This window comes from Macadamia integrifolia, unplaced genomic scaffold (genome assembly GCF_013358625.1).
Source record: "Macadamia integrifolia cultivar HAES 741 unplaced genomic scaffold, SCU_Mint_v3 scaffold746, whole genome shotgun sequence".
Lineage (NCBI taxonomy): Eukaryota > Viridiplantae > Streptophyta > Magnoliopsida > Proteales > Proteaceae > Macadamia > Macadamia integrifolia.
The window spans coordinates 122,322-147,618 of record NW_024870530.1 but is presented as its reverse complement, the minus strand read 5'-3'; the positions used below and the strand labels follow the sequence as shown (position 1 = coordinate 147,618).

Below are 25,297 nucleotides of genomic sequence, written 5' to 3'. Positions count from 1 at the left end.
CCAACTCAGATTACTTGGTTGCACAGTCCCATGTGACCCCTGACTAACTCAGATTACCCAGTCCCATGGTCCCAGGTGACCCAGACCAAATCAAGATTACCCTGTCCCGAGGTTCCAGGTGACCTAGACCAAAAATATCAAATTGCATGTTGCTAACATTTTTATAGGGTTGAAGCATCAGAAGTTTCCTTTCAATAACTGCCAATCTAGGTAAAATCTTACACTTTCTGTAGTTAAATGATTTACCTGATCATACGTTACATCTGCACCTCTATCATCCTTGAGCAAGATGTCATCCGGGAACTAGCCTTTACAAGTCGAACATCTACCGAAGTAAGAATTTGAGAACTAGCCTTTGCAAGTCGAACCTTTGCTGAAGTCCTAAGTCCAAAAACTAGCCTTCACAAGACAAACCTATGTCTGAGCATCCAAAGAAAGAGGGATACAAGAAAATCAAAGTTTTGGAGAGAGAAAGCCAAAAGTTTAGTTGTTTCCACTTCTAAGGTGTTACATGGATGGTTGTCTCGTTAGGTGATTGCTGAGGTGTGGGCCCTTTTTGTGTACATTTAACGTACTAGGGTTTGAGCAATTCTCTTTAAGGTCTGAGGTCTTACACTGACCTCTTCTTTTGTGGTTTGAAAGCCTTCTAGTACTTGGAATATGAGTAACAAGTGCATGTAGGGTCAACCCTCCCCTCTCAGTAAAGACAGCTGCTACCCAATACTCATTAGTGCTGGCATCCTATTGTGTCTCATCTACACTCAGTCATAAAATGAGTAAATTTAGGCTTCAAGTATAACATTCCCCCCTCCTTACAATAAATTTCGTCGTCGAAATTAAACGTACCTAGTAATCTAAACATTCCAAGGTATTTCTCCTTCATTTCATTTTCACGTTCCCAAGATGCTTCTTATTCCGAGTGGTTCCTCCACTTGACTAGGACGTAGGAAACAGTCTGGTTGTGGAGAATGTGATCTCTCCAGTTAATGATCTCTTCTAATTGCTCCATATACCTCCAATCAATGTCAAGTTCTAGAGGTACATGTCATGCCCCGTTCACATAGAACCAGACCAGTGACCGGGTTCCCCTCTGGGTAACCTAAAACCACTAGGATCATCTGATACACAGTAACCACATCATAGCAAGCCACAAGTGATCAATGGAATATAATAATATTATACAACGGAAGTCTTGTCATAAATGATTACCTATAATTTCCCATATACTCTTGACACCCAAATTGTTATACATAGTATAATTACATGTGGGCCCGTAGTCATGATATTTACACAAGAAATAGCAATTTAAATATCGAGAGCACAAAAGGAAAAATATACCAAAAGAATAAAAAAGGAGTACAGTCAATAGAATCCGTCACTGTTACCCTGTAACACAACCATCACACATGCAGCCTTCCCTGTGTTTGAGTTCTTTAGGGACCCACCAATCCCCCACTGGGGTCTCCTCAGTGGGACCCAGTATGAGCTCCACTACGGAGTAACTTGCAAAATCATCTAAAAAGGTGCGTACACAAGGGGTGAGCTTACTAGCTCGGTAAATGGAAAGAAAGACACACACAAGCAATCAAAATCAAATGATCCTATATGCATGAGATTCATTTTATTCCTATTAACCTAAACAAACATTCTAGGTCATAGGTAACGTGCTACTCACAACCACAATGCGCCTATGCCCCGGATTCGAGACGCATTCTCCATCCCACGACACACCCATAAGGTTGTTAGAGAAGGCCCACCATGAGCACTCGAAAAAGTAAATCGTGGCCGAACCATAACATAAAAGTAAATCGTGGCCGAACCACTGCAGAAATTAAAAGCAGTATGATTGGCCCTCTGAATATATCACTAATGTTTCCAATTGTCCTAATGATCAGCCAAGCATACTTCTAACCACCACGGCGGTCCACGATCGACACTTCCCCCCAGTGATAACCTAACACGTAAACCCTTGTTGGGAAGGGTTGTAGCATCAGGGTATATGAAATCCTAATCACATGCTCCTACATGAGATAGGACAACTGTATAATACTTTCGTGTCCCATTCCATAGTGTACCAATGCATTTGTATCCAAGTCGGCTATGACATCTAATCTAGAAATCCCACACATGTTCGGTAAACCGACATCATAATCATCACATGATAAATTCATTCTCAAGATCTCAAACAAGTAACAATGCATATAGAATTTAAGATGTAACATGTTCCGTTCTAAATGCACCATTTATTCATCAATCATATGCATGAGAATGGTAATCGAAATGTCAATATAGTCTGTGAATGCATAGGATGCCAAAAACACTCCAAAAATTAAGATAAAAGTCCTCTCCCCACTTACCTATTTTAGTAGAAGAATCAGCACTCGCGGTATAGGTAAGATCCGGAGTGAGAATATGAGTTTCTTAAAACCTAGCCTGGATAAAGGGTTTAGAAATGCATCTGAGTTTGGACTATAAGTGACGTAAGATATAGACATGACGCGTATAATAGTGTGAAGAAGGTTGTTGGCGAGTTTGAGTTCAATCGGAGCTCATTTGAGCTACAGGTGGGTTCTCCTACCCACCTGTACAGTCTGCCTAGACCGGTGAGTCATACTGGAGGGTCAGGCACTCGCCGGTCTTACCTGCCGATAGAACCAGAGGGGTCAGGGGTGACTGGTAGGTCACATCGACGGGTCAGGAACCCACCTGTAGAACCCGAGGGGGCAGGTGTGACTGGTAGGTCACACGGGTTGGTCAGGAAGCCACCGGTCTTACTCGTCGGTAGAACCTGAGGGGGCAGGTGCGATTGGTAGGTCTCACCGGTGGGTCAGGCACCCACCAGTCTTACCCGCCGATTCTCTTAAATTTTGTTGTTTTCTTTCTTTCTTCCATTCCAACTCTTGGAACCCCAATAGGGTGATTCCCACTTCATTTTCTACACATTCCAAGCCTCATTTACTTGATTGTGCCATGGACCTAGGACATCAACAAGATTTGGGGAAAGAAATCATACCTTTACTTGGAAAAACCCCCAAATCTTGGGATCCTCTTCCCAAACTCAAATACCACTTCAATAATCACCAAATCTTTGTTTCCCTCCTCAAATACTTTAAGGAAATCAAACAATGGCTTCATTATCCTCTAGATTCAAACATATACAAAGAGGGTTTCATCAAATCTCAAGGTTCATGGTGTTACTTACCTCAAAATGAAGATCTCAAGTCACCGGACACTATTCCGGCAACGGAAAGGCGAGGTGCGGCTCTGGAATCCAAGGGGTTCCTTCTCTCCTTCTTCCTCTTTTCTCCCTCTTCTTTACTCCTCTCACCCACTTTTTAAAAACCATAAAATGAGGGAGAGAGTGTTATGAATCTATTTATACCCTAGTGTTATAAATATCTTCTAAGGTCCATTTGGTTTTGTCCATTTATGGACCGAATCGCATTAAACCATGTTTTTGGACGAGGTAGCCAACACCATCGGGCATATAAGACCTCACTACGACGAGGAGGCCGAGACACACGTGCTCATCCAAGCCAGGCATGCTAGGGTCCACAATACCCTAACAGGTGGGTCACACTGGTGGGTCTCGCACCTACCAGTGATACTCACCAGTTGGCCAAACAAGCCAATATTGCTATATTTTGGAGGAAAACAGAGTCTTAACATGTACTTCACTCTCACCACGTATTGTGGACCAAGTTCCTATCATTCAATATGATAGCGTACCTTTCCTATTTATATATGGCCTTATAATATGTGCAAGGACACGACTTAGGTGTGCGGATCATCTCGGGTACCGGCTCAATCTCATCTGACCACCCCGCATTTGATGTCACCCTTGCCGTCATGTACCACTAGGCACTGGCATCAACCCGTTCCAGTTCAGAACCTACAAAACCAAACCGAACTAACCTATCAATAAACCGGGTTTAAAGAGCAGGGCTCTACAGCACATGTGTCAAAACATGAGTTAGATTAGGAATGTACTTCTTAAGCATGGAAACATGAAAGATATTGTGAGCTCCTTCCAACTTGGGTGGCATAGCAACTCTATATGCTACTGCTCCAACTCGGTCAAAAATTGAATCTGGTCCCATGTATCGAGAACTTAGTTTTCCTTCCTTGCCAAATCTCCTCACTTCTCTCATTGTTGATACTTTTTAGAAATATTTTATCACCAACTTCAAATTCTAGGTGCTTCCATCTGACATCAGCATAGCTTTTCTATCTGGATTGAGCTTCCTGGACCCTCTCTCTGATCACATCCACTTTCTCACAAGTGGCTTGTATTAGTTCAGGGCCCAAAATTCTTCTCTCTCCAACATCAACCCAATACAGGGGTGTCCTGCATTTCTTACCATAATGAGCTTCATAAGATGCCATACCTATAGTAGCCTGATAGTTGTTATTATAGGAGAACTCTATGAGTAATACATATTGATGTCAATTGTAGCTCATATCCAACACAAGCCCGTAGCATATCTTTTAAAGTTTGTATGGTTCTCTCTGACTACTCATCTGTCTATGGATGAAAGGCTATGCTGAAATTCAGATGTGTCCCCATTCCTTTCTGTAAATATTTTCAGAACTTAGAGGTAAATCTGGAATCACGGTGGGAGATATACTAGCTAGTACACTGTGAAGTCTAACAATATTGTCAACATACAGCTAAGCAAACTTCTCCATGAAATAAGTGATTTTTATAGGAATGAAGTGTGCTACTTTAGTTAGCCAATCCACAACTACCCAGATTGTGTCATTCCCCTTCTGACTACGAGGTAGTCCTATGAAAAACTCCATCGTGATATGCTCCCACTTCCGTTCTGGTATTGGTAGGGTTTGCAGTAAACCATGTGGTCTTTGTCTCTCAACCTTAGTTTGTTGGCAGTTTAGGCACTTAATTACATGAGTGGCTACGTTAGCTTTCATACCATTCCAAAAGTAGAATTTCTTCAAGTCCTTATGCATCTTTCTTCTACCTAGATGGATTGAGGAGAATGAATTGTGTGCTTCCTTTAATATCATTTCCCTCATTTCTTCATCTTAGTTATGCAAAGTCTATCTTTGAACTTGAGGACTCCATTTTTAGTCAACTTGAAGTCCAAGTCCTTCTGTTTTCCTTTTTTTTTTTTTTTTATATCATTTTCTTTCTTTTATAGATTTTCATCTGTTAGCTGGGTAGCTTGAATTTTCTCTATAAAAGAAGGTCGTATCATTAATGTAGCCAGGGTTACTCTTACCTCATTCATCAGTAACTCCAAACCCATTCTCCTGGCTTCTTCAATTAACTGCTCATTCATAGTCAATGTTGCTAGTGACAAGGTTAGGGATTTTTTGTCAAAGCATTACACATTGGCTTTCCCAGGGTGATAATGGATGGTGTAGTCATAATTTTTCATTAGCTCCAACCATCTTCTTTGCCTCATGTTCAGCTCCTTTTGGGTAAAAAAGGTATTTCAGACACTTATGGTCATTGTAGATCTCACTCTTTTTACCATACAAAAAGTGGCGCCCAATTTTTAATGCAAAGATTGCTGCTGGTAGTTCCAAGTTACACATGGGGTAATTCTTTTCATAGCCTTTCAACTGTCGAGATGTATATGCTACAACTTTACCATTCTACATTAACATACAGCCTGAGCCCGATTTGGATGCGTCACTATATACTACCATTCTAGAGTTTCCTTTTGGAATAGTAAGCACTGGAGCTGACGCTAGTCTCTATGTCAATTCTTGAAATTTTTTTTTCACATTCTTTAGACCATTCAAATTTCACTCCCTTCTGAGTTAGTCGGGCCATAGGAGCAGAAATGCGTAAAAAATTTTCTATGAACCTTCTGTAGCACCCTGCTAGCCCTAAGAAACTACGAATTTCACTTACATTCTTGGGTGCTTCCCAATCCAATACAACCTTCACTTTTCTAGGGTTTACTTCAATGCCCTTTTTTGAGACAACATGCTTTAAAAAGTGTACTTGGGAAAACCAAATTTCACATTTGCTGAATTTTGCATATAATTGTTTCTCTCTAAACCTTTGTAGTGCCAAACTCAAGTGGATAGCATGTTCTTCCTTGCTCTTTGAGTTGATCAAAATGTCATTAATAAACATGATGACGAGACATAGGTTTAGCAGCATGGTCTAAACAAGCACCGACGACTCTGGTTTGGGACTAGATGATCGGCTTAGCCCTGGCCGAGCTACATTCTTGATTAGGAACTGTTACCTAGTTCGGATATGGTTTGGCGATTGACATAAGGGATGGGACTAGTTACCACACGAATAGCCTACAATAGTGCAAGAAGAGCGATGGCACATGGGTAGCCACACCATGTCTTAACTACTACTGGTAGCGCGAGATAATATTAGAGCCACGATTGAGCGGCCATCCTGAAGACCCAAGACCAGCACAAGAACAACAACAAATGATGCAGCATCAGGCACTCAAGATGGGTGGCTTAACAATCGTTACCAAACCCAGGTCATGCGGATAGGTGGGTTGGCAACCAAGCTACTAAATCCAGGCTGCTCGGCGCTCGATGAGTGCGGGATTCCTTAAAGGAATGCACCCCTTCTCCTAATCCAGTACGTAACTTCCAAGAAATACTAGACCTATCCTAATTAGGAAAGGATTCTTAATAAGCCTTGAGTCCTCCCTCGGAAGGATATCTCCCAAGATACGCGAGATGTGTGGAGCTTTCATAGTTGGGATGTCTTCCTGATTCACTCTCCTCATATGACTCACTACTTATGGACTCTTACCGGGGCTAGGAAACATACCAAATTGAGACTCTCTCTCTCTCTCTCTCTTGTCGTCATTCCTCAGCTATAAATACCCAAGTAAGCCACCCTTTAAGGGGATCGACACTTTTTCCATTCTTACTAGAATTTCTGTTTGCAAATATATCTGACTTAGACATCAGATCAGACCATTGTTTACTCTCTTGTGTTTCTCCTCTATGCAAGTTCCACGAACAACTTAGGATGATTTCTCGCCGCAACAGAAGGTAAGGTCATTTGCCCAAACTTTCGCTCTCTCAGTAATCAAATGGGTCAGAGAAGAAGAAGACCGATAATGTTAATCTTGGTAGCAGGTCAAATCTTGGGTGAAATGTAGGGCTTTGTCCTCAAGAAACGCTCTGCAAGTAAAATCAGAAGCTTGGGGAAGATGATGAAGAGCTTGTACGTATCGAATGGAAAGGAGGAAGTTTTGGGAGCCCAATAGGCATTAGTTCGGTGTGATTCTAGATGATTCTTACTATTTATATGGATCTTGGATTTAGGTGTTTCAACTTTGAGATTATCTATTTAGATAAAACCTCCCCAAGAATCAGTTTTTAGTTTTAAAATGTGATTCTAGTGGATTCATCCGTCAACGGTCAACCCATAATCGCCTTTTAAAGTGTAAGCAGACCATTTTAAAAAACTCCACATATTTATGTAACCAAACACATCCTTGAAGCTCAAGTCCGTCTCCTCACCTCGTCCCCTGCTTCTCTTGCCACTCCAGTTCAGTGGGGAGCCATTTGCAGAGCTTCTTGAGCGACCAATAAGGGGCAGAACCTGCAATTCCTCGAGTCTCTCTTTTGCGTTTTGAGCGATCTGACGGGCTAAGACATGCAGTTTCGGTGAGTTTCTTCTCTCCGCCCTCTCTAGATGTATTATGCTCACGGAGTGCGAATTTTCTAAAGTTCAAATCTCTTTTTTTTTTTGGTCCCTCAAGTTCTGTTTATTCGGGTTGATTGGTTTTGAGTCATTCCGGGAGCAGAAGGCCATTTACTGACAGTTTGAATACCTTATACCTCGCCAGGGCATTGATGCGTTGCGGCTTGCAAGATACGGAAGTCGTCCGTGCGGGGGGTTTAGAGGAGTCCAGTTATGAAATTTTCGTTTTATTCTGATAATAAAAATGAAAATCATGGCTTTAACCGGAAGGTACTTTGTTACTATATCAACGGCATCTCATAGATGTCGAAATCAAAGCCAGCCGCGTTCCTGTTGTTCTGTTTCTCTGCGGTCGAATTTCTTTGACGAACTTGGAGGTATAGACACTGACAATGCCATTGTATCCTACTGTAAATCCGGCAAGATTGATGAAGCCATCTCTCTACTTCGCAAGTCACTGGAGGCAAGCTTCAAGCCCTCTGTTACTTCTTGTAATATGGTTTTATCTTCTTTGGTTAAAGCTAGCAGATTTGAAGCTTGTTTGTCTACGTATAGTTTCATTAGGAATTGCAGAGTTTCGCCAGATTTAGTGACATTGAACATAATCATGAACTGTTACTGTGAAACACATCAGAGTGATGTTGCCCACCAGGTGCTCGACGAAATTCAGGCTTGTTGTTATATACCTACAGTCATTACCTATAATACCTTGATCAAGGGGTTATGCAAGGAGAGTAGAATTAGTGAAGCCCGACAAATTCTCCAACAAATGAGAGAAAAAGCACCGAGTCCCAATGGTCGGACCTATTCAATCCTTATTACTTCTCTTTGTGGCTTGAAAAGATCAGAAGCTGGCTTGGAATTGCTCAGAGAAATGCTGCGATTTGGTTTGAGACCAACTCTGACTACGTATAACACGGTTTTAGCCGGTTTGTGTACGGAAGGTGGGATTAAAGTGGCAAGAACGCTTTTTAATAAGATGGGTAAGCTGGGTCTCATACTGAATGTAGTAACATACACCTCACTCGTAGATGGATTATGTAAGGAGAAGTTATTGGGTGAAGCCATGAAGCTTTACTATGAGATGTCAGAGAATGGTTTATCTCCGAATGTTAGAACTTATACAACGTTGATTCATGGGCTATGCATTGAAGGGTATTGGCAAGAAGCTACTGAGATCCTTCTTGAAATGCTGGGCCATGGTATCAGTCCTAATGTCATTACTTGCACAGGGGTCATGAGTGGACTCTGTAAAGAGGGGCATATACAAAAGGCTTTGAGGTTTTTGGATCTGATGATTCAACAGGGTTTAGAACCTAATGAGTTTGCATACACTACTTTGATTGATGGCCTTTGCAAAGCGAGGAGAGTAGAGGATGCATGCCAAATTTTCTCTGGCATGAAGGAAAGAGGACTTGGAAATAACATTGTTGCTTACAACGTATTAATTAAAGGATTCTGTGAAATTGGAAAATTGGAGGCAGCTAGAATGCTCTTCCAAGAAATCACGAGCAGAAGTGTCAAACCTGATGTCATTACTTATAACACCTTGATCGATGGTTTTTGCAAGAACTTGCAGGTCAAGGATGCAAAAGAATTGCTGCAGGATATGGAAGCTCAGGGTCTTGAACCAAATGTTGTAACTTACAACACATTGTTGAATGGTTTATGTAGAGCTGGTAATCTGGAGGGGGCTGTGGATCTGGTTGAGGAAATGACCTGCGGAAAACAAAAGTGCAATGTAATCACATATAATCCAATCATAGATGCAATGTCTAAAGCAGGAAGACCTCAGGATGCAGAAATATTACTTCGATACATGGGTGAGAAAGGGATTGCAGCTGATGCTGTGACATATTCTACCATTCTAAACGTGTACTGCAAGAATGGACAGTTAACTGATGCAAAAAGGGTTCTTAGAATGATGGTGGAAAAGGATATTTGCCCAACTGTTGTCACCTACAAATTCATTTTGCATGGATTTTGCAACAAAGGGGAGATCAGTGAAGCAGTTAAGGTGCTTTATGAGTTTGTTGTAAAGAAATTTCTTTATCCTACTATTGCAGTTACTCTTTTCCTGGAGAATGTTGCTAGATTTAACCAGCTTGAGAACTTCTCTTCTTTGCTCCCAATCATATGTGGGAAAGAGGAGAAAGATCGGTAGTTGTGTTGGCCTAATGAATGTTTTACGTGAGGAGGCTGCAACCAATTGTTGGAGAAGAGAAAATCTGTGTTTGCCATCCTGTTTCATTGGACGAATTCATTTAATCTAACTGGCGATATCGTCATCTGGCAACAGGTGAATTCTAGCACCTCTGGTATTTGAATTTGGCTGTCAGTGTTGATTCTTTCATTCTAGTCCTTGAATTCAGTTTGACAAATCTTCCTTCGGAGTTGTATTTTAGGTTAACTGTTGGTGATAATTTTAGAGGATTTTCTTTTGGACCATTTTGTTGTTTGGGTTAATGAATCTATTGAGGATCCTTAAGTTTGCTGCTGACATGGCAATATCTCTGTTTCCTCGCCTTCCTTTTTTATGCAATATGAGATTTTTCAGATTTGATTATTTAGTTTATGAGAAGATAAAAATTGTTTGAACTCTTAGATGGTGCAGTGTCGCAGTTTTCTTCCTGCCTTTTCACTTTTTGTAGTGGATGGTTGAATGCACACTGTAGAATGAAACCATGTGTCAATTAGTTACTGCTTCTTGGTTCATTTTTGGTGTTGATTTCTTTGGTGCTTGCTGATGGTTCTTAATTTGAAATTGTGTTTCATTTTATATATTATTTTCCTCGTCACATTCGTTGAATTGAACTGTGGGTTGCGTTCAATACTTCATTCTCAAAATCTGTGTTTTTATAATATTAGTATCTAATGAGCATATTTGCAAGAAGTAGTTCTTGTATATTGATATAGTTACATCTTCAACAGTTTATATTCAATGAATGGTAACATGGAGTTTACTAGCTGGCTCGGCTGCGTACAAGTGCTTTTCTTTTGGTGGGTTCCTTCATCCGAGCAAGCTCTAATATTTGTACTCCTTTTGTCAGATGGCTTGAGGGACTGTCTTGCTGTTCAGCTGCTTCAATCTGGCCATCTAAATATGTTGTACATATAGTTCTCTACTAGTGAAAATTTGAGCAGCAAGGCAATAATGAGCGCCATGATTGAATGCAGTGACTGCCATTCCAAATTGGTCTTCCCAACTACCAAAACTGTGCCTCAGGCATGTTATTGATATGGGAGCAAAGTATCATCAAATTAGTCAGCCATCAATCTTCTCTTGGTTGTTGGAGATTGCATATGGTTAGTCTACAAGAGTTGACATTACCTTCTCTTTCTCATTGATATCGAATTTTTTTGGTGCACAATATAATGTGGGAAAAATATGGCAAAGTTTCTTTTAATTTGGCTATTTGTTTGGAAGAAACTGTATGTTTAGGAATCCAAATTGAATTAAACTTGATGCCTTTATCTGATTCTGCAACACAACAGGTTGTCCCTTATTTCTGTGGGCATAGTTGTCATGGCGGCTAGGCAAACCAAGGAGGTGGCCTGGATGCAAGGTGGCACCGACAAGGTGTCCAAGTCGACCACGACGCCTGCCTAGGTGACACTAGTTGTCAAGGCGCTTGGATGCCAAGGTGGTCACCTAAGCGATGGCTTGACAACTATGTCTGTGGGTTTCTAACATGGTTTTTTTTTTCTCATCCTGTTTTGGTTTTTTTGTCTAAGGCTGGTTGGGGTTTTAATTTTAGGCCTGTCAGCACCAAGCTTTAAATAGAATCTTCGTTTTTTTTTTTTTTTTTTTTCAATAGATACATAGAATTTGTTATGATGTGAGATCAAATGAATTCTTTCATAAAAATAAAAATATTAAAATGAAGTATTATTGCGAAGTTTAGCTAATATTTTTGAGAGAATTGGTTTGGTCAGTTATATAGGCCAATTTATTGACATGGAAAATTCGTAGAAGACTAACACAGAAAATAAAACTGTAATTACTGTATTCTGTGAATATGTTTAAATTTTGATGCACATGACTCCTGTTTACTAAATCAGAGACAATATTCAATAGCAAACCATGAACAGATCCAAGAGAAGAGAGTTAGAATATAAGGATGGGTAGAGAACAAGAGAATGGAAGGTTGAGGAATAAAAGGAAGAGGAAGAGGAAGAGGAGGAAGAGGAAGAAGAAGAGAGGAGAGAAGAGTGGAATGTTGTGTATAGAGAAAAGATTCTCTACCACATATATATTACTTCACTAACAAGATGTAAAGAATTACATACACCTCCCCAGGGAGGTATAAGGGAAAAATAAAAAATACAATAAGAGACAAGAACATAATAAACTTGTTCCTAAGTACTCTTATTACATAAACTCTAACAAAGAGGACATGTGGGAAAGGAGAAGGAAGAAAAAAGGAGAAAAAAAAAAAAACAGATCCATATGGTTTATAATCCCCTACTTGATCTCTAAGCCATGTATTTATAAGTTCTCAAAATTTTATAGTTACAGTAACCCTTGAGTAATGATTAATTACGCGTAAGTCTCTGGCTATAAATTTCAATTACATATATATACCCCCTATACTGTGCTACACTTCTTTACACACCCCTCAAGCTGGAGCACATGCCCAACTTGGAACAATTTTGGACAAAAGTATTCTGAAACAAGGCTTAATAATGGGCTTGTCTAATCATCTAATAGATTTAGGAAACCTGAATGATCCCAAAATTGTAGCAATTAAGGAGCAACCAGATTTAATGAATACCAAATATCTTAAGCCAAACAGGTCTGATTGGGCAAAAGTTTTAGTCGATTAGTATAGTAAGGGGAATATTCCAGCAAAGTCTAATTGAAATCCAACAGCTAGAACTCCTGATATGTGAGCAATCCTACTGGAGCTAGGAAACTTGATAGTAACCCAGAAAACAGTAGAACTGACATGAAATGCAGAGCTCATATCAGAAATAAACTAATGACGAATCAGTAAACATTGATCAGATAATGCAGAAGAATGATTCAGTTTCAGAACAAAGCCAGAATTTGAAAGAAATAGAGGTGAAATAGGATAACAGATTCAATTATGGATTCAAGTAGGCAAATCAACAGTAAATGATGGCATAATAAGACATTCAAGTTGGGAATTGATGTTCTATTTAACAGCAGCCTGAAACTAAAATTGATCATAGAATTGTAAACCGCAGGGTAGAAAAATAAAGTTCTGACTTGATTTGATGGAGAAGAAATAGAAGAATGATAAAAAACCAGATTAGGAATCGACTACCCGATCTTCAGGCTTGGAATCCACCAAAGCAGACTCTTGGACTCCACCAAGTACACCAGAATCCACCAGGCAACTATTGAATCCACCAAAGCCCTTTACGTGTATTTATAACTGTTGTAATAATGGGTTTTATGGGTATTCTAGAGTCCAACCAAACAGGTCCTTAAATTTATTAGGGTTTTATGGTCTTGTAATATTCTAGAATATTCCTTTCACCATTATAAATAAAAAAGGGGCTGGTCTCTATGTGACATAAGCTCAATTTCCCAAATCTACATGGTTAGAGCCATGAAACCCTAAATCCTCTTTTCTCTCTCCCTCTTATTTTCGTTCTTCTTCATTACTCTACCCTAGCTGCCGCTGCCAGCGCCTCTTGCCGTCGACAGCAGCTCTCGCCACCAACAGCGCCTCTCGCCGCAGCTTTCCGCCTCCTTATCTAGCACCTACAGCCGCCGTCGCTATCTTTGAGTGCCTTCTTCCACAGGTGCCATCTTCTACTCCCTTGGTGGTTGAATGTGATCTTTCTTACCGAGGTTGTTCATCTTGTTATCTCTTTGTGAGATGGTATGTACCAGGAGTTTGTTCTCTATTTGTTGAAGATTCCGGTGCTATTTTAGGGACGTTGTTGGAGACCCCTTTTTTTTTTCTTTTTAATAATTAGCAAACATGTATGAGGTTACTACTGCATCTACTGGATCTGAAGGGACTACTCATCAAACGAGATGGGAGCAACTATCTGCGGTGGTCTCATCAAAATGCTCCATATAATCTGCAACAAAAGTTCACTCTTTATAAGGTATTTAGCTTGTCGAGCAGTCGAGCTCTGAATGTGGGGGAACGATATTTTGATTCAGCTTTTCGTTCATCTCATCCCATATGGTAGGTTCTGTGCCACAAAGTTGTAGCTGCTGCTCATACATCCTCCACCATTCCTTGGCTGGAACAATTAACCTGGTTCGTTCAAGCTTTAATTTCCTCCCTTCCGATAAAGTGTACCAGTCAAAATAATCATCTAGAGAGGCAATCCAGTCAGAGAATACTTGGGGATCGATTTTCTGTTGTATTTTTCAGTTCCAGCTTAATGTTCTGTGCATCATCAGGTGGTCGATATGTAAAAGCTAGTTTCGGCATGGTACCCAGGGCATCCTCTATAAAACCTGCTGTGCAGGGGTCTGAAAGCAGTTCTTCCTGATACTCTATAATTTATAATGTTTTTTGTTAGTTGTTTTCTTACTTCTCATTTCTGGCCAAGTTTGATTGGGATATGATGTGCCATTTCTTTCAGAATTTCAAGGGCATTGTAAGTATTTCATCTCATGATATATCGTTGCAGAATGTGAGCCTCTTAGCTATGTGACTTAATACAAATTTTGAATAATGTGTAAGTGATATAAGAGATTGAAAGAGGATATCAAGACTTCATTTAATAAAAAAGAGACGTGAAATGTACAATGAAACCAACCATGAACATCCGTAATAAAATAAGGTATACATTCTACACCATACATCTAATAATGTAGCCTCCTCTTCTCACCCACCCCCACCCCAAACACACCCCCTTCCCCCCCAAAAAAAAAAAAAAAAAAAAAAAAGCCCTGTAGAAATCCTAATGATCTGAAACCCCTCCCATCTGTGCGGAAAATACATACCCCTATTCTGAACCCATAAAGTCCTGAAAACATGAAGGAAAGAGTGGCGAAAAAAAAAGCACTCTTCACCTAAAATAAACCAATATGAGACAACATGTACCCGAGAAAAAAAAAAAGGACCCAATCTAGAAACCCAAAAAAAAAAATGGCATCCCAAAGTGCATGCTGAACTTGATTGAATACTTAGCCCAACCTACCTTTTAGTAAACGATAAAATGGTTTTGACAACCAACATAACAAAAGAATCACACGATCCTTAACTGTTCCATTCAATGAAAGTATCAATTGGTGAAGAATGGGATATAAATATTGATAACTGATAAACGGACAGTAGATGGGAACTGGGGGGTGGGGGTGGGGGTCGGAGAGACTTCCGGATTCATAGACCTTGTATGCCAAGAAATCAAATGCTTGGGAGATGGAAGAATTGGCGGACTTGAATGAAATTCGTGAAATGTGATATTTTTGTTCTCTCTTTCTCTAAAGCTCTATGAAGATCCTGAATTTTATGCCCGAAAAATTTGTTACTCGCCAAATGGGAAAAGAAAACAAATTCCTGTTTTTGGACTGATTAATTTGTAAATTTTTCTCAGCCAAATAATTCCAAATCATTTGATGAATTTGTCAACTAGTATCCCATTTTGTATTTAGGCTCTTATAGAAAGTGGGTAGGTTTGGAAGCAATTAACAGTATAAGAGGGATGTCTTGGTATGTGGGTTGATTAGTTATGTAAAAGAGGGATTGTATGCCTGTCTGATGTTGTGTGATTCCCTACAACAAAACTTACAGTTCCTTATTTCTTGTCATTTTATTTCACTTCCATACATACTAAATGTTTTGTGCCTTTTTCACATCAAGAGGATGTCTGAAGATTTACTTGCGGATCCATGTAGCCGACCCCATTTAGTTGGGATAAGGCTAAGCTTTGTTGTTGTTGTTGTTGTTGTTGTTGTTGTTGTAGGATGTCTGAAGATTTGAGATTTGTTCATCATAGGAATTATTTTAGAAAGCTGCAGAAGGAGGCTCTGGAGGTGAGAGCTGTGAGCAACTGCATTTCCGGAGGAAAATTGCTCAAAATTATCAGATTCTTCATGATGCGACATGGAAGGTAAAATATTTGATTCCATTAGAAATTTCCTATTTTAGAAAGGAGAAATTATAAGTTTGGATTTGGGGGTAGATTCCAAATCCATGATTTGGGTTTGGGGGTAGATTCCAAATCAATGAAATCATGGGTTTGTGAAATCAACTGTTTGAATGCATTGTGAAATCATATGATTTAAAATGTTGAAGACATGATTTTCTTCTATATAAATAAATTAAGGGTAATATGATAAAGACTATAGGGGTATTCTTTATTGAGCTAATAATGAGACCTTCAAGGTATTATTTCCCTTATTTCACTCCTTTTCTCCCCTTGGCTGTCTTCTATCCTCATGATTAAACCTGCCACACATCAAATAATCTCAGAGTTTGGGTAACACAGCTATTTTCTAGATTGTGTAATTGATTATTTATTTATTTATTTAAAACAAAAAAAAAAAAAAAAAAAAAAAAAAAAAAAAAAAAAAAAAAAAAAAAACTTTTGCTACAAATCTAAAATGAGACTCGACTAATGTTTGAAAATTGCAGCTTCAATGATGACCTTACATGATTAGAAAACATAGGAGCTCCATGACACTGTCCTGACTTGGGTGACTACAAAGGTAACTTGACCTAACCAAATTCTACTACTCAGAGTACCCATATTCCCTGTTGCCATGGTATGAGTCTCATTATTATCCTCTGTCGACGCAAACTCTAATACACAGTACTTAAATATTTCACCAATACTGACACATAGGATCCATCTCCCATGGCTAATCTTTAAAAGACTTAATTTTTGCAATCTACGATCTGCTTTCTGTCTCTTCAGACCTGATTCAATAATTTAGAACAAAATATCTGTTAATAAATAATAAAAAAAAAAGAACATTCTGCAATGCACAAACAGTTACATAAAGCAATAGAAAAACCAGACTACATCTGGACAGTGAGAAGTTTTAAACATGAAACAGGGAGAAAGGATACCGACCAATGAGACAGAAAATCAGCATTGGCAGCAATGAGGAAGAACTATAGTTACCGTCATGGTTCACATTGAAGTTCAAATATAAATTTTGTAACTTAGTATGTATGGCAGTAGTCTGTAACTGCGGACAGAAGATTCTTGCGATATGAATGATATACATAGGGTGAGGCTTTTGTCATTCATATCTTGTGGTGGACGAAGTTATCTGATCGTTTAGTAGGGATTTGCAATAGTACTTTAGTGCTTACAGGCAGCCTTGATCTATTATAGCAAACCAAGAACTTGACTCTGTTTTGATGTACTGATTTCTTGTGTGACAAATCAAAGCTGAATAATCAGTATCAAAGTAGAAGAAGAAAAAGACAAGAAGTAGCAATGGGAAGAAGGGGAGAGAGCTAATGTTGGGGAGAAAAGAAGAGCCCATGGTTAGAGTTCTTGTTTTAACCGTAGGGTAGTATGCTTTATTTATAATAAAGTGAAATTACAACTCTAAAAGATTCCTTAAACACATCAATGTAATCTAAACTTAACTAGTCTTCACCACAAATTATAAACATCACCATGACTTATAAACACATCTCTATTCACTACCACAAATTATAAGTGTAACGCCCCCAAACCCACCCTAGGCATAAGGGTCGTCACTCAATCACATGATCACTTACTTTTAGAGTAATGAACCGAAACTGCATCCATATAATCCATATATTTTAAATAAACCTTGACATAATCCTCACCATCATCAAAATTTATACTACGGAAGACTTGTTTTAAAATCATGACCATCAACTGTTCAATGTTAAATTCCAAATGAAATAAACTAGAGGGGGGTGAATAAGTTATACTAGTGAAATTTAAAATCTTTTCGAATTCCCCAAGTGTGATTGTAAAAAGAAATGCGGAATAAAAACAAACAATCACACTACACCAAGATTTATAGTGGTTCGACTCAACTTGAGTCTAATCCACTCCCTACAAGTTCCACTAGCTCTCCCTTTCAGTACAGTAGGTAGGGAAGAAAACCTTTACAAAATCTTGTTTAGGACAAGGGTATCCTTACAATCTCCTTTAAGGCAGAGAGGCACCTTTTACAATCCCGTTTAACGGTGGAGAGACACCTAACTCTTTTAAGGATAAGAGGATCCTTACACAATCCTAATTACAATCTAGGAAAATGTAAAAGTAACAATTTAAATAAGTGGAATAGAATTGTTCGAGTTTACCTCGTGCGGTGCGTGTAAAATGAATATGCAAAGTGAATGATTGAATGCACCTTTTGTAGTCTCCCTTGAGTATAGAGAGGTGAAGGAGACTTTACTACAATTTTGAGTTCTTGAAGAACATGTTTGACTTCAGTACGTGAACTCAATAAAATAATGGTTGATCCTCACAAGTGACTTTGATATGATTGCTAAGAGCTTTCTTAATTGTTAATTATTAAAGTCATCAGTTGGGTATTTATATAGGCAGAGGCTAGGCTTAATTAGGGTAACAAAATCACCCAACTTGGAAGGAGAATAATCTCAACGGATAGAAATTTTCTCAATCGGCAGTTACCGCTTCTAACCGAAAATTGCCGCTTCCAAGTCCAATTATACAAAAGTAGCTGTTAGACTCAAAATATAGCTGTTGGGGGTGTTTAGAGATGAACTGGCAGTTGCCATTTCCATCCGGTAATTGTCGGATGCCCGCTGTAGGCTAAATCAGAGAGGACCATTTGATCCGGAATTGATTCGGCAAAACGGTTCAATTTTCGGATAAATCTGACAGTTGCCGGTTCCATCCTGTAACATAGTTGTCATAGCGTCGCTTAGGTGACGATTTGGCGTCTCGGTGGAAAAAGGAGGTCATGGCAGTCCTACGATTTACGTGACTCACAAATGGCGGTCGCCATTGGCTGATAGATGTCGACATAGCGCCGCTATGGACGCTAGATCACGCCTGATTCACTAGGCAGTCGATTTTCTGTATTGGTTTTTTTTTTTTTTTTTTGGTACTTACTAACAATATTTTGTTTGTTATATTTTAATTGGCAGCATAAAAGGAAAATCCTTGAGGCCTGACTTATTCCCTCAATTTCTCAAATACAAATTATCAAAAGAACCAAAAAAACCCTCGAGCTCGAAGAGAACAAAACCCTCGAAGCCAGCAGCCACCGCCTGCAACTTCTTCTTCTCCTTCTCTGGCAGCAAGAGTGACAACAACCAGCAGCCAGTAGCTATTGTGATACCCTACTTTTAAAACCTGGTTTACTTACACGGTTGACTCGGTTTAACCATACAGGACCCGAACCAGAGAGGGTTAAGGCGGGTTCCCTATGGATCATGATGAGGGTGACTTTGAACACAGGTTGGCCAGACCAGTCCGAGTCAGTGCCAAAGGAGACGGGTGTACCTAAGTCGTGTACATGCACGTATCATAAGGCCATGTATGGGTAATGCTGGTATGTAGCCGTATTCTAAAGTGTATACGTATTATATATCTTGTGTCGATAGTGAGATACATGCCGAGAGTTGAATTCTATCGAAATCTCAATTGTTTGGCTAAGTTTTGACCAATAGGTGGGCGGTCACAGGCAGGCGAACCCGCCCACCAGTGTGACCCACCCATGTGGTTACTAGATATTCTCTAGTATAAATAGTACTTATTGTGTTTTTCCTTGTTCTCATTTAATGCATTAGAGAGTGGGTGAGAAAAGTAAAGAAGAGAGAAAAGAAAGGAAGAAAAAGAGAACGAAGAAGAAGAAAGGAAAAGAAAAGGAGGAAGAAATGATTTTAAGCGACGCCGAGGTTTGGTCTTCTCATTCTGGCAATGAAAGGTGATCCCCAACACGAGACCTACGATTTGAGGTGAGCGAAGGCTATACTTCTTAAACTTTCGCAAAACCTCAAGTGAAACCTTTGATTTGGGTAGAGTTCCTTGAGATCTTGTTAATCCCACTTGAGATGATGAATCTAAGGTTTAATAGATGGTCTATGTGTTGTTTTTGAAGGTTTAAAGAAGTGTTTACAAGATTTGAGAAGCATTGGTGATTTCTTGAGTTAAGAGGTGATTTTGGGGTTTTGGAAGAGTTCTTGAGTAAAGAAGGTAAGGTTGTTTTTCAATCCTTAAATTTAATTTAGATCTAGGTTAGAATCATCTTATAAGACCTTAGATGTGTGAAAAATGTGATTGGAACAGCCCCATTTGGTTTTCCCAAGATTGAGGAGCGTTTCAAAGGAGAAAACCAATTTTCGTCCCCACAGGTGGGCGAAGACCGGCAGGCGAAGCCGTCCTCCTGTTGGGGAAGAACCTAAATTCTAATAGGCAGGTGAAGATCGGCGGGGGAACCCGCCCACCTGAGGGGGCCTACCGGTTAGATAGCCCGCCTGTTGGACCGGCGGGCGAAGACAAGTTGTCTGTCTGGCCCACCTGTTGGCCCACCAGTCGGATTTTTGAGCCCGAATGGGCCCAAAACGGGCAGGCAACCTTCTTTTATGATTTTAAACATGATTTAAACATCAAACCTTGTTAGTTTTGACCCCAAGGTGGTGAAATGCTAACCTCATTCGCTTATGATAGGTTCCACTAGAATTTACATTTCTCACGCCGGATCTCACTCGTACCGAACGTGAGCTTTTGTACCCAACAAGTAAGTGGGGAGAGGACATTTGACTTTATTTTAAGCTTGTTTTTGCATCATTAAATTGTATCTAGACTAACCATGTCATTATGCAAATTATGTGTTGATTAGTCATCCTCGTATGCCATTCGCACGCATTTCTTGTGCATTCTAAACAAATGATTTATGATGTGTGTTGTGCTTTACATTCTCAATGCTAAATGATTGATGTACTTATGTGATGAATAGTTAGATTACTGTGCATGATGCATTATTAGACTAGACGCCGTAGTCGGTTTGGAAACGAGTGCATTAGTGGCCCGTGGTATGGGACGCAGTGACACTATGCAATCGTACTTTGTCATATAGGAGCATGCGGTTTAGGATTATCATTCCCTGTGCTACGGCCCTTCCTAACAGGGGTTGAGGTGTTAGGTTATCACTTGGGGGAAGCAGTGGTCGCGGTTGTCGGGTCACTGTGGCCGTTAGACATACGCCCGACGGGTCATTAGGACAGTCGACAACCTCAATGGTATATTCAAGAGGGCCAATTGTATTGCTTTTAAATTGCCGGGGTCGGCACCTTTACATTTCTGTCATTTACTTTTATGTTGAGAGCCGGTAGTCGGCATGCTTTACTTTTCTGAGTACTCATGGTGGGCCTTCTTCGACAACTCTATGGGCATATCGCGGGATGGAGTTCGCAACTCGTACCCGGGGCATACGCACACTGTGGTTGTGAGTAGCACATAACCTAAGATTTAGTAATGTTGTTTAGGTGGATAAGATTTAAAATGAATTGCGTAACATATAGTGCATATGGATGTGAATGTTTGTGTGGTCTTTCTTTTCACTTACTGAGCTAGTGAGCTCATCCCACGTGTACACCTCTTTTAGATGATTTTGCAGGTCACCCGCCTGAAGATCAGGAGTCGGGCTCCACAGTCGAGTTTCCTGTTGAGGATTGGTAGGTCCGTGAGGAGTATGAGCACGGTGTTGATTGCATGTGCGAGGGCTGTGTTGCGGGACCGCAGTAATGATACCGTACAGGATTTCGCTTTTTGATTTTTTTGATTTTTTTGATGACCTCCCCTTTTGTGTACTTGATACGTAAATTGTTATTCTTTTTGTGTAAATATCATGCGTGCGGGCCCACATGTACTTATCCATATACTACAATTTGGGTATCAAGTATATTGGGGATAGTTACAGGTAATTTAAGTCTTCCGCTGAACTTTTGAACACTTATCTTAGATGTGGGTATGCTGTGGTGGGGTACTGTATCAGATGATCCTGGTAGGTTTGGGTTAACCGTAGTTAACTCGGTCATCGGTCCGGTTCTGTGTGAACGGGGTGTGACAGCTATCGATTGCAACGTCTTCTCCTCCGGCAGCAAGAGTGACAACAACCAGTAACCAACAACCAGCAGCCACCGCCTGTGACGTCTTCTCCTTCTTCGGCAGCAAGAGCAACAACAACCAACGATCAGAAGCCATCGCCTGTGACATCTTCTCCTCCGGTAGCAAGAGCGACAACAACCAGCAGCAGCCAACCAGGTAAGGGCCCCACTTGTGAGTCTGCAACTTCTTCGATCTTTCTCCTCCTTCTGATCTTCTTCTTCTCTGCTCCAGTTCTTTTCTTTTCTCCAGCTCTCCTCTTATTCTCTACTCCGGTTATTCTCTGCAACCTCTGGTTCTCTTCTCTTCTTCACTCCTCTCTTCCTTGTTCATCTTCTGCAGTTCTGCTTCTGATTCTTCTTTTTCTCTGCTTCTATTTCTCTTTCTTCTTCTTTAGTTCTTCTCTAGTCGTCTAGTACTCTAGTTCTCTCCATCTCTATGAGTCTATTCCTTCTTTCTTCTCTGTTCAATTACAGCATAAAAATAGAATTAATTAATGCTTTAATTGTATTGGTTAACTAATATACTCTGTTATCTGTGACTCTATTTTATAAAGCTTTTATATCTCTAGATTCTTACAATGCAACCAATGCTTGTGGTTATAAAATAGAATTAGTTAATGCCTTAATTGTATTGGTTAATGCCTTCTCTGTTTTGTAACTTGTAGGACAGTAGGAGTTCATAATAGATGTTATTGTTGGTGGTAGTAGTGGGGGTGATAATATAAGCACGGCTACATATGATCCGTCCAAAGACCCAACCAGGAAGGCCAAATCAAATGACCCTGGGTGGAAGTATGGGTATTGGCTTGACCTTTCAGACAAAAACCTTGTTAAATGCACTCTTTGTGGAAAAAACCTCAGGTGTGGAATTAAAAGGTTAAAGCAACATTTGGTGGGTGGATATGGAGATGTTGCTAAGTGTACCAAGACAACTGTAGCGATTGCTAAAACGATGAATGCAGCTCTTATGCGCAATAAGAAGAATATGATGCAAGACATTTTGGATGATGATGATGATGTTGATGTTGATGTTGATGCTGATGTGGATGTTGATATAGAAGTTGAAGGTCAAAGACAGTCTAGTAGGACTCCTACTATAACCTCTAGACTTATTTTTAGCTCTGTGACAACTGTTAAGAAAAAGAAAGTAGTCATTCAGCCACAAGTAAGGGGCCCCATGGATGCTCATGTTAGACGGACTCCTGAGCAAGTGGTTGGTGAGAGGCATTTTAAAGGTAGTACTCAGACTACTATAGAGAACCGGTTTAGACTAGTGAAAGAAAAAAAGAGAGTTGATAATCACATTGTTGACTTGGTGGGGTTCATTTGGAGGTCATGCTTTTAAGCTTTCAAAGGTTGCAAGACACATTTTAGGGATTTGTTGCTCCACTTCTGGTTGTGAGCGCAACTGAAACACATTTGAGTTTGTAAATAGCTAGGTATTACATCTATTTCATATTTTAGACTTTTTATTTTTAGAACAATAACTTTGTTTGTTGTTTTCTATTGTTTATGAATTCAGATTCATACCAAGAAGAGGAATAGGCTGGAACATTAATGTTTGAATGATCTAGTCTATGTTCAATACAATCGCCGCCTAGAAGAAAGGTTTCAACAAAGGCGTCTCGATAACAGAAATTATGATCCACTGGTGCTTGAAGAACTGGATTGGAGTAGTGAGTGGATGATTGGTGAGCAAGTGGATGATGTAGTCCATCCCGATGCTGATCTCTCATATGGGGCGTTGCTGGTAGAGCAATGGGGGCAACAATGGAGGGGTCCAATCGACCCAGGAGAGCTCAATCAACCTCTAGAGGAAATATGTGCTACACACGCCGTGGAAGAGGAAGGGCTGTTGGGGAGTCATCAGGATCAGATGGGGAAGAAGTTTTGGAAGAAGAGGATAATTTGAATGATGACTTGGATGTCATAGATAACTTTGGTGAAAATGCAAATGCTTCTAGTGGATAACAAGGGAATTTGCCATTTGCTGATTTGTTGGATGATTAAGTTATTTGTGTTTGACTGTTTGAGTGTTTGGATTTTATGTATTGATTAAGTTTTAAACTTTAAACTTGAACTTTGAACTTGGATGATTAGTTAAGTTTTCTTTTTTTATTTTATGTTGAGTTCATTTGCTATCAAGCTTCATTGCTTCAGTAAGTCATTAATAGCTTAACATGTTGGCCACTTATCTTATCATTTGATCTATTCTTAGATTTCCAAATATATATCTCTGATTCATATATGATATATTTATATATATATACCTTTTACTTTGTTCAGGTTGCTCACTCACTTCCAATCATTGCTTTCAAGCTTCATTCACAAGTTAGCCTTTTACCTTTTAGTTTTATGTGATGTACATGTTGATTTTTTATGACTTGATGAGTGATGACTTGATGTATAATTGTATAAGTCAATAATTCATGTTGATTTTTGATGACATAATATGGCTATGTTGATTTTTTGATGATTTGATGTTGCTTAATGTTGGTTTTATATGTTATAAGGTATATATTGTAGGCTTGTAGCATGCTAAATAACTTTAAAAAATAGGAAAAATAAAAATGTAGCATACTAAGTAATTTTAGAAAATAGGAAAAATAAAAAATTTCACATGGGTGATTTGACTGCCATGGCAACACCATAATGGGCGATTCATCGCCAAATCGATTAGCCACCCCTCCATCGCCTTGGATCGATTTGATGCCGTGACAACTATGTCCGGTTATTGCCGGATGGTCTCTGTTACCATTCGCTAATAAAAAAAACCTGATCATAGAGATCAAACGGTAGTTGTCGCTTCAATCCGGCAGTTGCCGGGTGATCTCTGTTTTGTGTTTTGACGGCCCAACAGTCACACAAAGAGTGTCCAATGCCTTAGGTTGTTTCTTATGTCTTTTCTAACACTAAAATGCATGAGTATAGTGCGTGTTAGTGTGTGTAAATTACAACCTAATCTAGAGGTCTTTAAGTTTTTAATTCTTCAAGTCTTGAACTCTTCAAGTCTTCTAATCATCATCTGTTCAAGTCTTCTAGTCATCAATTCATCAAGTCTTGAACTTTTCAATCATGCAACTAAAGTCTTCCTTTCAATCACTTTATGCCATATCACATCTTGAGCTTCAATGGGTGTACGCTTATATCTTGAAATCAAGTGTTTTGGCTGTAGTCCTTTACATGACACTAGAAAGATAGCTATTAGAGCATTACTTGTTTGTTATCATCAAAACCATTATGGAGAGGAATATTCCCAACAATCTCCCCCTTTTTGGTGATGATAAACAAGTAGATTAAAGAATACAAAAAATAGGTTAAAGCAAAGCAACTAATTTTTTAATCAACCATGAATCCTTCTCCCTCTTTTGTCAACAACAAAAATGGGTGAAGAATTAGAAATTCATTCTTGTCTCCCCCTAAGCATTTGCATAAAAAAATAGAATTTTGTGTAATAGAGACGAGGAGGCATAAAGCATATAAAAAACACAGTCATAGAGCAACATTGTTTTACTAGAATATAAAAGAGGTTCATAACAGTACATTGCCAAAAGTGCCATACTTAGGGCACTACATCAAAACATTAATAAATTAAAGTTTTCATCAAAAACATCAGAAA

The 25,297-nt window shown here is 39.4% G+C and overlaps 1 protein-coding gene across 9 annotated transcripts; it reads left to right on the top strand.

Annotated features, from left to right (window-relative positions):
• Nucleotides 1-6,869: 6,869 nt before the first annotated feature.
• LOC122069875 (pentatricopeptide repeat-containing protein At1g63400-like) lies at nucleotides 6,870-24,158 on the top strand. 9 transcript variants are annotated; one of them, XM_042633963.1, is made up of 6 exons: nucleotides 6,871-7,629; nucleotides 7,812-9,965; nucleotides 10,717-10,972; nucleotides 15,569-15,715; nucleotides 16,240-16,313; nucleotides 23,965-24,158. In XM_042633963.1, the coding sequence occupies exon 2, from the start codon at nucleotides 7,911-7,913 to the stop codon at nucleotides 9,828-9,830; it is 1,920 nt and encodes a 639-aa protein (XP_042489897.1). In that variant the 5' UTR covers nucleotides 6,871-7,629; nucleotides 7,812-7,910; the 3' UTR covers nucleotides 9,831-9,965; nucleotides 10,717-10,972; nucleotides 15,569-15,715; nucleotides 16,240-16,313; nucleotides 23,965-24,158. The 9 variants fall into 9 exon arrangements, with proteins under 9 accessions (XP_042489895.1, XP_042489897.1, XP_042489899.1 ...); XM_042633961.1 differs by lacking the exon at nucleotides 23,965-24,158 and having other exon boundaries at nucleotides 6,870-7,008; nucleotides 7,096-7,629; nucleotides 15,602-18,308; XM_042633965.1 differs by lacking the exon at nucleotides 16,240-16,313 and having other exon boundaries at nucleotides 15,602-15,715.
• The last annotated feature ends 1,139 nt before the right edge of the window (nucleotides 24,159-25,297 follow it).